The sequence below is a fragment of the Fukomys damarensis genome, unplaced genomic scaffold, assembly GCF_012274545.1.
Source record: "Fukomys damarensis isolate Sample0158 unplaced genomic scaffold, DMR_v1.0_HiC HiC_scaffold_29, whole genome shotgun sequence".
NCBI lineage: Eukaryota > Metazoa > Chordata > Mammalia > Rodentia > Bathyergidae > Fukomys > Fukomys damarensis.
This window is the reverse complement of record NW_022900941.1, coordinates 2,303,977-2,317,692: the sequence shown is the minus strand read 5'-3', so window position 1 is coordinate 2,317,692 and position 13,716 is coordinate 2,303,977. Positions and strand designations below refer to the sequence as shown.

Here is a 13,716-nt window from a genome sequence, read left to right as displayed (position 1 = left end):
TTTTTTTTTTTTTTTTGGTACCGGGGATTGAACTCGGGTCCTTGAGCTTGTGAGGCAGGCCACCGAACCGCTGAGCTAAATCCCCGGCCCCTGTCCCTAATTTATTAATGAGTTCTGTTCCAGGAGAACATTCATGAGTCAGATTTTCTTTTTGTACTGGGGATCGAACTTGGGACCTGGAGTTTTACAAGGCAGGCAGCGGCCCCAGAGCTAAATTCCCGGACTCCAGACTCATTTTTAAGTCCATCCAAGTGAGTCTTGTAACAACTCTGATACAAATACACAGAGTATATCCCTTTGCGACTCCCAGCAGGCCCCTCCACCTCACCACTGCTTTTCCTCTTGCGTCTAGATGTCCTACTTCCTGTCCACTATCGCGTTGGGCAGTGAGCACACAGTGTGAGAAGGTGACAATGTCCAGCAGACCAGTGAGCTATTTCTGTGATTTGTTCACATCTATGAATGTTCATAACACGAGGTTCATTTGTACCTGTGTTTATAAGTAAAAAAAACAACAAGCAAATGTTTACAAATTGGGTTCTTGCTACAAGAGCTTTCTTTAGGTTAGGTAGCTCCCTCCCCTTTAGGCTTCTATGCATTTTATCGGAGGGAGGGAGGGAGGGGCAGCTGTACTGCTTTGAAGTGCATCTGGCTTCCTCTCTGGTCTAACTGCTCCCTCCAGTAAAGCTGTAGACAGGATTAGCCAGAAAACCTAATGAGGCCCCTATTCTATTCTGCTTACAGACCTCCTTTCCCTAGTTAGCTGTGCTTAGTATCCAGCCTATCACACCTAAGACCTTTCCTAACCTCCTCCTATTTGAAAGAGCTCACACTCTCCTAAAGTTCACTAATCAATCCTTAGCACAAGGCTGCTGGACCTACCTGTTTCTCCCACCTGGATCACCCAGGTATATCCTACAGTTCTTTCTGACTGAGCTCTCCTTAAGACATCTTTATACCCTCATTTCCTTTTTTTCTATTTTGGTGGGTTTTTGTTTTTGTTGTTGTTTTGAGACAAGGTCTTGCTATGTAGTTCAGGGTGGTCTTGATAGCCCCAGGATAGCCTTGAAGTCAGCAGTCTTTCTGCCTTGCCTCCCAAATGCTGAGATTCCAGGCATGCATCACAATGCCCAGCCACACCCTCATTTCCAATGAAACCTTCAACTCCAGGCCTTTTTCCCCCTCCAATTCTCTTATGCAAGTCTCCTTAGGCAAATTCAAACCATTTCTGGCAACTACGTTTCTGCACCGATATTTTCAGATGTCTTCTTTGTCACTTAAGTTCCAATCTGCATACAGGCCATAGATCACCCCAAATACTTTCAGCCTTAGACCACAGGTCTACATGCTATTCTTTTCTAGCACAAGTTTCTCCACACCAATCTGTCTGTTTCCTACCCACACACGAGAGTTCCGGCTTCCGTCGCGGAAGACCATCGCCTTCCCAAGCCCCTGATCTCAGCCCCTACAGAACTGCTGCTAGCGCTGCCCCAACCTCTCATCGCCAGTACCTCACTTCCTTGTCAGCCACAGAAAAATGGTTTTTCCTCGATTCGCAGAGATCATACTTCTTTCAAGAAAGCAAGACCCATGTGGCACATCTCAGCCATAGTCTTCCTCTTCAAACATTAACAGGAATGGCATTTACAATTCAGTATTTCTTCAGAGGAGCCACCAACACGTTCACAACTGATACACATTGGTTTCTCTTTCTCGCCCCCCTCCCATACTGGGGGTGGAACTCAAGACCTTGCATTTTCAAGGCAGGCCCAGCACCACCGACCTAAATCCCCAGCCCTACATCTTATTTATCTTGGTCTGGCAACCTGCCTTACCACCCTAGGTGTGTCCTCTGTGGAAATCAAGCCTTCCTTCCAACTGGACAGGTGTTTGCACTATCCTATATAGTCCCAATAAACAAACTGCTCTTGAAAACCAGCCTTCCGGACCCCCTTTTCTGCCTGTCTGACCAAAAAGGATGAGTACTCTAATCCTCCTCTTTGTGGGCTTATGTATCACCCCATGGACAGGAACAAGAGCTATGGGGTTAGGAATAGCCTCACACACTTTCCATTGCCTCCGAAAGCCTTATCCAGCTCTCTACCACCTTAAAGGCCTTAGATGATGAAATAGATTTCCTAGCCCTGGTGGCCCTTGCAGAGCTGTTATCTTTTTTTTGTTTTGTTTTTTGAGACAGGGTCTCACTATGTAGCCCAGGCTGGGCTCGCACTCACAGCGATCCTCCTGCCTCAGCCTCCTGAATGCTGGGATTATAGGCGTGCACCACCACGCCCAGCTTTTTTTTTTTTTTTTTTTTTTTTTGTTTTTTGAGACAGGGTCTCACTATGTAGCCCAGGCTGGGCTCGCACTCACAGCGATCCTCCTGCCTCAGCCTCCTGAATGCTGGGATTATAGGCGTGCACCCCCACGCCCAGCTTTTTTTTTTTTTTTTTTTTTTTGGCAGTACCAGAGATGAACTTAGAACCTTGGAGTTGCAAGGGAGGAACAGCCCTACACAGCTCTATCTCGATATGCTGGCTGTACTATAGAGAGGTCTCTGCTTGGCTTTGGAAGAACAATGCTATTACTATAGCAACCAACCAGGTGTCTTACAGCAAACTGTTCACATCCTCAGGAACCCCGATTATGGGAACAAGGGCCAAATAGTTGGCTGTCCTAGCTACCACCCTTATTTGGCCTTTTATGTTTAGACCCTGTCTACTTAATTCTCACATAATTTAACTCTTCCAAGATCCAACAAATCCACCTATATATGATGGCTTGATAGGGAGTCCAATTTCTGTCAACCACGGAAGACCCCAACTACTCTTTCTTGTCCCTCAGAGGCGGCTCAACCTTTCTACCTTACACAACTCCAGTTCACCCAGTATCTCACTTGCCACTGATCCATGCCCAAGTCCACCCCAAATCATTAAATCCTACACCAGAGACACCAACTCTTCCTTTGTCCTTCAGTCAGGGTGAGAATTCCATAATCCTCTATAGGCAGGAATAACAGCCACTCTCAGCTGGAAGCTACAGCAGGAGACCATCAGGCTTTCACACCCTACACAGATTTATCAGGACTACGTCTCTCAGGGGAAGGGTGAGGCACGAGGTAGCTAAGTGTTCACAGCTTTCAATGTGGGCTATGAAGGAAAATCTATTTAATTTGGCGGGGGGGGGGTTGTTGGGAACTGAACTCAGGGCTCAGCCCTCTGGAAAACTGTTTTTGTAAACAGGGTTTTACTAAGTACACAGTCCACACTGGCCTCAAATTGGCAATCCTTCTGCCTCGGCTTCCTGAGTGCTGGATGACAGGTATCTGCCTCCACGCTTGCCTTCAAAATTTCTTGAGACGTGGCTTTACTAAGTTGTGCAGGCTACTCTTGAATTCCTATGCTCAAGTGATCCTCTTGCCCCAGCCACCCAAACAGCTGTGACACAGGTGCTGCCTGAACACTAATCTTAATTTGAGATGACATTCTGCAGGACAGCCCAAGAAAAAAGGACACTGTCTCCCCCAAGGTTAATGGCCCCATGAAAGGGCACAGAATCTCGCTGGCATCCTTTCTCTGGCCCCATCCTGGCTTAGGCACAATGACGGCAAGCATTTTCACAACATTTTTGTCCTTTCTTTAAGAATTCCACACAAGGGCTGGGAATTTAGCTCAGTGGCACTGCGCCTGCCTTATAAGCTCAAGGTCCCAAGTTCAATTCCTGGTACCCCCGCCCCAAAAGAATTCCACACAACAATGTTGGTCTGGTTGAATCCTTTCATATCTCGGTAAGACTATTTTTCCTCACACAAGTTTTCTATGTTTTCATTTAGTTTCAAAAACTACAAACACATTAATATTAAAACATGAAACGTTAGGGAAAGAAATTAACGTGGGGTCTAAAAACCACAGTATGAGGTAGTCGACAGCATGGCCTACACATCACGCCTCCAACCTTAGCCACAAGCTTAAGCAGCAACAGGCAACCACTGCCAGGCCACTCAGGGTTCAGTGACTATGGTCCCAGTCACACCCCAACAGCACACTGCACCCACACACGATGCACTGTCCCTCCAGAGGAAGCCCAGCTTTCTTCTGAGCGAAGCAAACCCAGCCCTAGGGAAGGGGGTCCCTCCGGGCAGATGAGTGGTGTTTGCAGACTAATATTGAAAACTGCGCTTTGTCTGGATGTCATCAAGAATCTGCTGCAGCTCCTCGTCTTCAAACCGCCCCTCCAGGCTGTAAGACAGAAATATGATTGCGGCAGTGATTAGTAGTCTTTTCATACTTTTTGGTTTTTATATTTTTAGGGTTTTTTTTTTTTGAGACAGGATCTCACCATGTAGCTCAGGCTGCCTCAAACTTGTAGGCGATCCTCCTGCTTTATCTGCCTGAGTGCTGGGATTACGGGCATGCACTTAGCTCCGTTGTGTTTTTTGAGTCTTGTTACATAATTCAGAATGACCTTGAACTCACTATTAGCCTAGGTTTGCCTCAAACTCACGGCAATCCTGCTGCCTCAGCCCGAGTGCAAAGATTACAAGTATGTGCTATCAATCATTTCGCTACACGCTGAAGTGTGCTCCTCCCAAAGCGTCACTTACCCACATTCCTCTACCTTTACCTTTTCAGTGTACTATTCCCTTGCTTTCTCTCATAAAAACATTACAAAACATTTTAAACATATAAAAGAGAGCACTCTAGCACCCCTTCAGTACCAACTCCCTTTTTATTTTGAGACAGAGTCTTGCTACATGGCCCAAACTTGATCCCAAACTTGTCTCCCTCAGCCACACAAGTGACTGGGGTTACAGGCATGAGCCATCACACTTGGCTCCACAGACACTCTTCTACTTAATACAACTACGTTGTATGTATCCACAAGTTTATATAGCATATGTTCTTTTTTTTTTTCTTTTTTATTGAGTTTATTGGTACAATCTAGGTATACAATACAGTTACATTCATCATTGGGATTCTGTACCTTTACATAATAGGTCTTTATTCTCATTTTATCCCCTTGTCCCTGCCCTCCCTTCACCCCCTCCTCCCCTCCCCCCCTTTACAAAACTTTATTTCCATTTTTTCAGTTTCTCATATTTTTTTCCTCTCCCTTATTACCTTTCCCCCACCCTTCCCCCACTTTCCCTACACCTTTAGCCCTTTACTTCCTATTTCACATTATTAATTATCTCATTAGGATCCTGTGTACTATTATAGTTTTTCACACCAAAGAAACTATTCAGTATTTTATATAGCATATGTTCTTAATATTTTTCTTTAAACTTTTGTTTTGCTTTGTTTGAGACAGGGTCTCACTATGTAGTTGAGACTGACCTGGAACTCACTATGTAGCTCAGGCTGGTCTTGAACTCACAGTGATCCTCCTGCCTCAGCCTCCCAAGTGCTTACAGGCGTGCACCACCACGCACAGCTATTGTGTTTAATCTTTATTTGCGGTACTGGTGATTCAACCCAGGGCTGCTGAACTGAGCTACATCCCCAGCTCATTTTATTTTTTATTTCGAGATAGGTTCTCATCAAATTTCCCTGACAGGGCTCAAACTTGCGATCCTCCTGCATCAGCCAGAGTGCGGGGATTATAGGAATGTGCCACCATATTCAGCTACTTTCTTCATTATTACTTTTTTGGTGCTGGAGATAGACTCTAGAGCCTCAAGCATGCTAGGCAAGGGCTCTACCAGTGAGCTACACCACCAGTAACATTTTTATTATTATTTCTGGTGCTTAGGATTGAACAAGGGCCACATGCATATTGAATACCCACTCTACTCCTGAGCTATACTTAGCCCTACTTTTAAACTGTGTAAAAAATGTCACCACAGGGGCTGGGGATTTAGCTCAGTGGTGCCGCCACCTGCCTGGCAAGCCCAAGGTCCCAAGTTCAATCCCCAATACTGAAAAACAAAAACAAAACAAAACAGAAATGTCATTACAGTGCATGTGTACTTCTGCAATGATTTGTCTTAAAATTCATTTTGTCAAGTGTTATTATTCCATGATCTCAGTTCATTAATTTTTCAATTATTGTATAGTAAAATTATATCCGCTCTCCTGTTGTCTGGCTTCTCCTATCACTAGCAATGAACATGGGAATACAAGTACACTTGTAAGGTATACTCATCTTGCACTCTACTACACACAAACTGCTCTCCAAAGTGATTCTTGCTACCAGTGTGGATCATTTTCATACACTGATAGACACTCATTCAACGTCAGTCATATCTACCAAATTTTAAATGCATATACCTTTTATTTATTTACTTATTTTTGAGACAGGGTCTCACTATGTAGCTCAGGCTGGCCTCAAACTTGCAGCAAACCTCCTGCCTCAGCCTCCTAGGTGATGAGATTAAGGGCATGTGCCACCACGCCTGGCCTGCATGTGCCTTTTAGATATAGTAATTTATTTGTAGGAATTTATCCAATATACACAGAACTTTTCACAACTGGTACTAACCTTGGGATAAGAGCCTTGGATTCCTCAGCAGTCTCTGGGCAAAGGTTGGCCAAACAGGCCAACTCAAACTTATGTAGCTTTTTCTGGAGCAACAAACTGGTCATAGAAGAAAATAAAAACAAATTAACAACAACAACAACAAATCAATTGGAAACAAAGATCAAATGCAGCAAGCAGAGAAGAGAGAAAGAAAAGTATCTGTAATCTCTTATGGTTTTGCATGCAAAGCTGGAGAATCTGTTGGTCAAATCACTTCCTACCCTAAACAGGTTGCTGCAGAAAAAGTGGGCAAAGGGAACCAAAGACCACCACAGTATAGAGCAGCAACTGTCATCACAGCTCAGGAAAACCACTGTCCCACCTCAGGGACCACACAACCCTTTGCTCACAAACTGATTTTGCTCTCTGCTCTCCTAACCATTCCTCCTGTATCTTTGTTATTATGTCCACGTCAAACCCACGGTGTTAAATGTCCAAATCTATTAGACGTTTTGACATGGTGATAACTACATTTTAAAATGATCTAGCCGGGGATTTAGCTCGATGTTTCTTGCCACCTGACTTGAAAGTGCAAGGTCCCAAGTTTGATCCCTGGTAACAAAAAATAAAAAATAAAATAAAATGATCTCAAACTAAATAACTAGAGCTCACCTTACCTAGTAAAAAAATCTAATGTAAACCCTCTTGTTTTAAATGTACGAGAGATGTTCAAATTGTATAAAAGAATGCTGTAAATACAAATATTATCTTGGACAGAGTGCTTCTGTAACATGTACCAGGCCCTAAGGTTCAGTCCTTTTTTTTTTTTTTTTTTTGTTATGGGAATCAATTTCAGGACCTTGTGCTTGGAAGCATGCGGGGTGGGGTGTGTGTGTGTAAACTGAGCTAAATCCCCAGCCCCTCCTAAGGTTTAGTCTTTGTGAGTCTGAGACCAGCCTGGTCTACATAGCAAGTTCGGGGGCAGTCTAGCCCATATGTATGACCCTGTCTCAAAAACCAGAACAAAACAAGAGCCAGGCATGGTATGGTATGCACACATGCAAAGCCAGCTACTGTACTTGAGAGACTAAGGCCCGTCAGGGTAACTTAGCAAGACCCTGCTTCAAATTAAAAACCAAAAAGGGCTGGGGATGTAGTTTAGTAGTTGAGTACTTGCCTAGCATGCTAGAGGCCCTGGGTTCAATTCCCAGTACCATAAAAAAACAACAAAACAAACAAACAAAAAAATTAAAATGAAACAATTATTTTTGATTTTCACGCATCTACTTCTTATAACAGAGCCTACCTGTGATAAACTTGGATTCAGAGATGACCTATTAAGAATTGCTAGGGAGACAGCCATTTGTAGTGGTGCTGAAGCCCATGTGTTGCCCGCAGCCGGCCGGTCCCACACACTCCCGGAGCCAGGCTGGGCTCGCAGTGTCCCCATGGCCGAGGCTGGCTGGTGGGACAGCTCTGGCCAGAAGTACCGGATCATGGGATCGGCTGGTGGGATGGCGGTGGTCGGCCGGGGCGTCGTGGGCAAGTTGGCGCTCACCATCCAGTTCATCCCATCCTATTCTGTAACAGATTACGACCCAACCACGGGAGATTTCTACACAAAGCCATGTGTGATGACGACAGATCAGCCCGGCTAGATATTGTGGGTACAGCTGGACAAGGAGAGTTTGGAGTCAGGAACGAACAGTACATGAGGACCGCTGAAGGCTCCTTGCTGGTCTTTCCAGTCACTGACAGAGGCAGTTTTGAAGAGATCTCCAAGGTTCAAAGACAGATTGTCAGAGTAAACGGTTTTAACTGGTAATAAAGCAGGTCTAGATCATCAAAGGCAGGTGACCCAGGAGGAAGGGCAACAGCACGGCAACTTAAGGTGACATCCACGGCGGTGTTGGCAAAGATGACAATGAATGCAGGTCAAGCTTTCCCAGAACTTATTTGGGTTACAAGGAAATTTCAAGAGCAACACTGTCCTCCTTCATCAGAACCAACACGGAAAGAGGAAGACAAGAAAGAAAGGCTGCCGTTGTGCCATTTTCTAAGACTCCCTTCAGTTTTAGCCACCAGCTGCCAGGGAAAGCACCCCTCTACTACTCTCCTTGTGGTTCACGTCATGTTGGTACTGTTCTAGCCTCAGACAAATGATCACTGCGTTAGCCTTAGACCAGAAGCCAGCTAATTCTTTCCAAAAAGCTAATACAATGGTCCTTTCCAGGTCAATGTAAAGGAAACACTAAGGCTGCTGCAAAGATTATCCAGTTTCTTTAAAATACTGTCTATGGGGCCAGGGATTTAGCTCAGTGCTTCTGCTACCTGCCTCGCAAGTGCAAGGTCCCAAGTTCGATCCCCAGTACCACATAATAAAACAATAAACAAAAGTACAAACAAACAATAACATACTGTCTACATACATAGACACATTCTTCTTTTTTTTAAGGGCTTACATTTTATTAGGGATGAATCCATTTTGGAACTGAAATTATTTGCCAAGCTGAAGTCATAGGTTGTGAAATACTTTTTAACTTCTGGAATCATACTGCCTACTGTTACTCTAAATAGAAACGTAAGGAGTTTTTGTTTAAACAAAATTGAAGTTACCATCTCAGCATACCATTCCAAACATTTTCTGTCTTTTTATTTTGCAGTGGTAGGGATCAAAACCATATGCAAATTACAAACTCCTGTCACCTGCCTTGCAAGCCCAAGGACCAAGTTCGGGGTCCCCAGTACGGGGATCGAACCTAGGTCCCTGCGCTTGCAAAGCAGGCGCCGGAACCACTGAGCTAAATCCCTGGCCCTAAAAAAATTTTTTAAAATAAAGAAAGAAAAGTACAAACTTTACCAATGACCCACAGCCCTAGTTCCATTATTTACTTATTTATTTATGGTGGTACTGGATATTTTGTTTGTTTTTTGGGGGTTTTTCTGGTACTGGGGATCACACTTAGGACCTTGCATTTGCAAGGCAGGCGGTACCACTAAGCTAAATTCCAAGCCCTGTTTTTTGGTTTTTTGAACAGAGTCTCACAATGTAGTTCAGTCTGGCATTGAACTCACTATGTAGCCTAGGATGGCCTCAAACTCAAGGCGATCTTCCTATCTCAGCTTCCGGGAGTGCTGGGATTACAGCATGTGCCACCACACCCAACTCTCATACTAGATAATGAACCCAGGGTTTTATGCATGCTAAGCAGTCATACTACCACTAAACTACATTCCCAACCCCATTTCTTTTATTTTGAGACAAGATCTCAGTTGCCTAGGCTGAGCTCAAATCCTCCTGCCTTAGCCTCCCAAGAAGTCAGGATTATCCATGGGTACCAGCTGACCTGGCCTTTTTTTTTTGGTACCGGAGATTGAACTCGGGTCCTTGCGCTTGTGAGGTAGACAGCGGAACCACTGAGCTAAATCCCTGGCCCTGGCCTTTTTTTTTTTTTTCTTTTTCTTTTGACTTTTTGAGACAGGGTCTCACTATGCAGTTGAGACTGCCCTGGAACTCACTATGTAGCCCAGGCTGGTCTCGAACTCACAGTGATCCTCCTGCCTCAGCCTCTGGAGTGCTGGGATTATAGGTGTGTGCCACCATGCCCGGGCCTATTTTTAATTATTATAATATAGTAACTCATCAAATGGAATCATCATAATATATTTAATTACTGGTAAATGTTTAGATCAGTGATGGCAAAACTTTTAGAGCTTTCAAGGATAATAGCCAGCTGGGGCACATGTACCATAGGTCCGTCCACCACACCTGGTTTAGACTGTTTGTTATCTTTGGCTATTTCAAATAGCTCTACGAGGGCTAGAATCCAGCTCAGTACTTAACCTGGCTTTGATACCCAGCAAGAAAGAAAGGGCTGAAAGCTATACAAAGTAGAGTGCTTGCCTAGCACAGGAGAGGCCCTGGATTCAACCCCCAGCTCAGTGCCACAGAAAGAGAAAAGAGGAGAGAAGAGTTCTCAATAGCTCAGTGATATATCAAGTATGTACTCAGCATACTGGAGGCCTGAGATTCAATGCTAGAACCCAAACACAAAACAAGACAAAAAATAAAGTGGCCCTTTTCATGCCCTTTTATTATTTTATTGGATTGTATGTAAGTATATATTATAGTAAGTGGGGAGAGGGTACATGCATATAATATATCTTAATTATTTTTTGTCCTTATGGGCTGTTTTTGTTTTGAGATGTTCTCACTATATAGTTCAGGCCGGTCTCAAATGCACACTGATCTTCCTGCATGAGTCTCCCCAGTGCTGGGATTACAGGCTATGCTGCCTCACCTGTCTACTTCTTGGGAGTGAACTCAGGGCCATGCATACTTTAGGCAAGTGCTCCCACTGAGCTACATCCCCAGCCCCTTTCTAATTGCATATTGTGTCTCGTTAAATTGTCTTGTGATAACCAACCCAACTCCACTTTGAACCTTACCACCACTGTGTGCTTGTGCTTGGACAAAGCACCCAAAACCCCCCATCCTGTTTGGCAGTAAACTTGCATTTAAACTTGCCATTGCAGGATGTTTTACAGCTCACCTAGTGTGTGAAACTCCCACCCCCCACTAACCTGGCATGGTTCTGCTGCTGTAAAATTCCACTTGCTCTCCCCTTGAGCCCTCCCCAACTGAAAGTATGATTTAAAAGGAGAAATCAAACCGTTTCTCAGGGCCAAGAAAAGTTTCTGGGCACTAGCCCCTTCTCAGTCACCAGCTTTAATAAGACTTCAATCTGGTGCAGAGTGTGGCACATCTCTATTGCTCTAACTTACTCCTCCATAACAGTCTATCTAGCCTGGCCTCAAACTGATCTCCCTGCCTCAGCCTCCCAAATAGTTGGGATTACAAGCATGTGCCACTACACACAACCTTAGAAGCAATTTTAAATAATTTTTGAGGGGTATGGAGGATCAAACCCAAGGTCTCTCATATGCTAGGCAAGCACTGTATCATTGAACGTGTTATACCCAAGGCCCCCAATTAAAAAAAAATTTATTTATGCCGGGCATAGTGGCACACTCCTGTAATCCCAGCACTGGGGAGGCTGAGGCAGGAGGATTGCTGTGAGTTTGAGACCAGCCTGGGCTACATAGTGAGTTCCAGTGAGTTCCAGGTCGGTCTCAATGACATAGTGAGACCCTGTCTCAAAAAAAAAAAAAAAAATTTTTTTTTTTGGTACCAGGGATTGAAGTCAGGCCCTTGCACTTGTGAGGAAGGCAGCGGAACCACTGAGCCAAATCCCCGGTCCTTTAAATTTCTGACAAAGACACTATTTATACTAAATACAGAGATGATGCCTAGGAAAGAGGGAAAGGTACAGGGGCTCTGCCCACAGATACCCAGCAGTCTGGACTCATACAAACTCCGTGAGCACTCACCTACGGACACTGGCAATGGTCTCTCTGTTTTTGAAACGACTGAATCGAGCTGTGTAGTTCAAGGTTTTCATGAAGACCCCCGAGAGCTCCTGCTCATCCTCTGCACTCTCATTCTGTTGCTTCCGATGCTCCAGGAGCATGTGAACTTCTGAATTTAGAAGGGTCTCTGCTGTTTCAAATTCTGTGGCGAGAAGCATAGTGTCAGCCGAAAACAGCCCTTCACAGGCCTGCTGTGTAGTGTTTACGCCTGAACACTTCCCTGTCTTCATTCCCTCCACACTGCATGCCTCCCCCGGCAGCGCTCATGGGATGCTAACATTTACCTCATTTCCGACACCGATGAACCCTACCCGGACGTGCTGTTAAATGACACATGATTATTCTAATTAGGCCAGTTTCTGATTTCAAATCAGATCACATCAACGACGATTTCCCTCTAGCCTGTACAAACCCATAATCATTTTTTGTTGTTTTTTTTTTTTCAGGGCTTTCTCACAAAGCTACATCCCTGGGCCTTCTCTTATTTATTATGATTTTTAATTTATTTTTGAGTACTGGGGATCGAACTCAGGACCTTGTACTTGAGAGGCAGGGGGCAGAACTACTGAGCTAAATCCCAGGCCCTCTTCTTTTATTTTTAACCTTTTTTTTTGGTACTGGGGATTGAACTCAGGGCCTTGAACTCAGGACCTTGCACTTACACGGTAGGCGTGGTACCACTGAGCTAAATCCCAGGCCACTCTTTTATTTTTAAAAACAGAGCCTTACTCACTTGCCCAGGCTGAGCCTAACTTGTGATCTTCCTGCCCAGGATGCTGGGATTACAGGTGTGCACTATTACACCTGGCTTAACCCACACTGCTAACAAGAGAGGAAACCGGCCCTCACACTGTAAAAGGCACTGTCACAACTACAGTTATGCCCTAAGTTCACCAGAGCATAATGGCCTTAGAAAGTCCTATGGTAACTTTCCACTCCCCCTAACCACTGGTCTGCTTGTGTAACTCTCACCTGCTGTTTCCCTTCCAGTGAAAGAAAGCCCCCTAGAAACACAGCGGTAAAAAAATGAAAGTGAATTTCTGTTCCATGTTCTCTGGTTGATAGAAACCCCTTGTTGAGCTACCAGCAATCAAAGCCAATTTGCTCCTACTTCGTGTCTGAGTGCCGTCTGGGTGTCCCACTTTTCCTCCTGCTGCATTTATACTTCCATAATGCTAGCATTAGAGTGTTAATTTTTCCCCCAGTACTGGAGATCGAACTCAGTACCTTGTGATTGGCCAGGCAGGTGCGGTGTCACTGAGCTAAATCCCCATTATATTCTTAATCTCTATTTTGTTTTGTTTTTTGGTACCGGGGATTAAACTCTGGTCCTTGTGCTTGGGAGGCAGGCGGTGGAACCACTGGGCTAAATCCCGGGCCCTATGTTCTTAATTTCTAAAAAACTGGCAGCAAGAGGCTGCTGGCCGCCGAGAATTCCAGCGAAGTGGCGTGGAAGCAAGAGGGTCTTCTCTGGGCCGGGGATTTAGCTCAGTGGGCGCAAGGTCCTGAGTTCGAGCCCTGACACTGAAGGGAAAAAAAAAAAAAAAAAAGAGGGCCTTCTCTCGGAGGCACTAAGCCAAAGCCGCCAGGCTCCTCTTGTGCCCGGCTGGCCTTCCTGGCTCGGTGAGCTAGAGACCAGCCTAGCCCGCCTGCTGCTGCCATCCCTGGGCGAGGCAAGGGTGACGCCTGGACGAGCACGCGCCGGCGGGGAGAATCGCGCAGCCCGGGCCCCACCTTTGGGAAAGATGAGTTGAGAGGCGTCCTCTTCCACATCGCTAGCCCGCGGATCACTACCACCCGCCGCCATCGCTGCGCCGCTCGCACCAC

The 13,716-nt window shown here is 45.1% G+C and overlaps 1 protein-coding gene, 1 long non-coding RNA gene and 1 pseudogene across 2 annotated transcripts in view; 2 read left to right on the top strand and 1 right to left on the bottom strand.

The window, feature by feature from the left end:
- LOC104871634 overlaps nucleotides 1–13,716 on the top strand; it is a 34,033-nt gene that overhangs the window by 7,410 nt on the left and 12,907 nt on the right. The window lies entirely within an intron of this gene.
- On the bottom strand, nucleotides 3,252–13,710 carry Polr2d (RNA polymerase II subunit D). Its single transcript, XM_010637639.1, has 4 exons — nucleotides 13,624–13,710; nucleotides 11,851–12,031; nucleotides 6,481–6,576; nucleotides 3,252–4,238 (listed from the first exon to the last, which is right to left on the bottom strand). The coding sequence occupies exons 1-4, from the start codon at nucleotides 13,694–13,696 to the stop codon at nucleotides 4,160–4,162; spliced, it is 429 nt and encodes a 142-aa protein (XP_010635941.1). The 5' UTR covers nucleotides 13,697–13,710; the 3' UTR covers nucleotides 3,252–4,159.
- LOC104871632 lies at nucleotides 7,908–8,519 on the top strand (annotated as a pseudogene).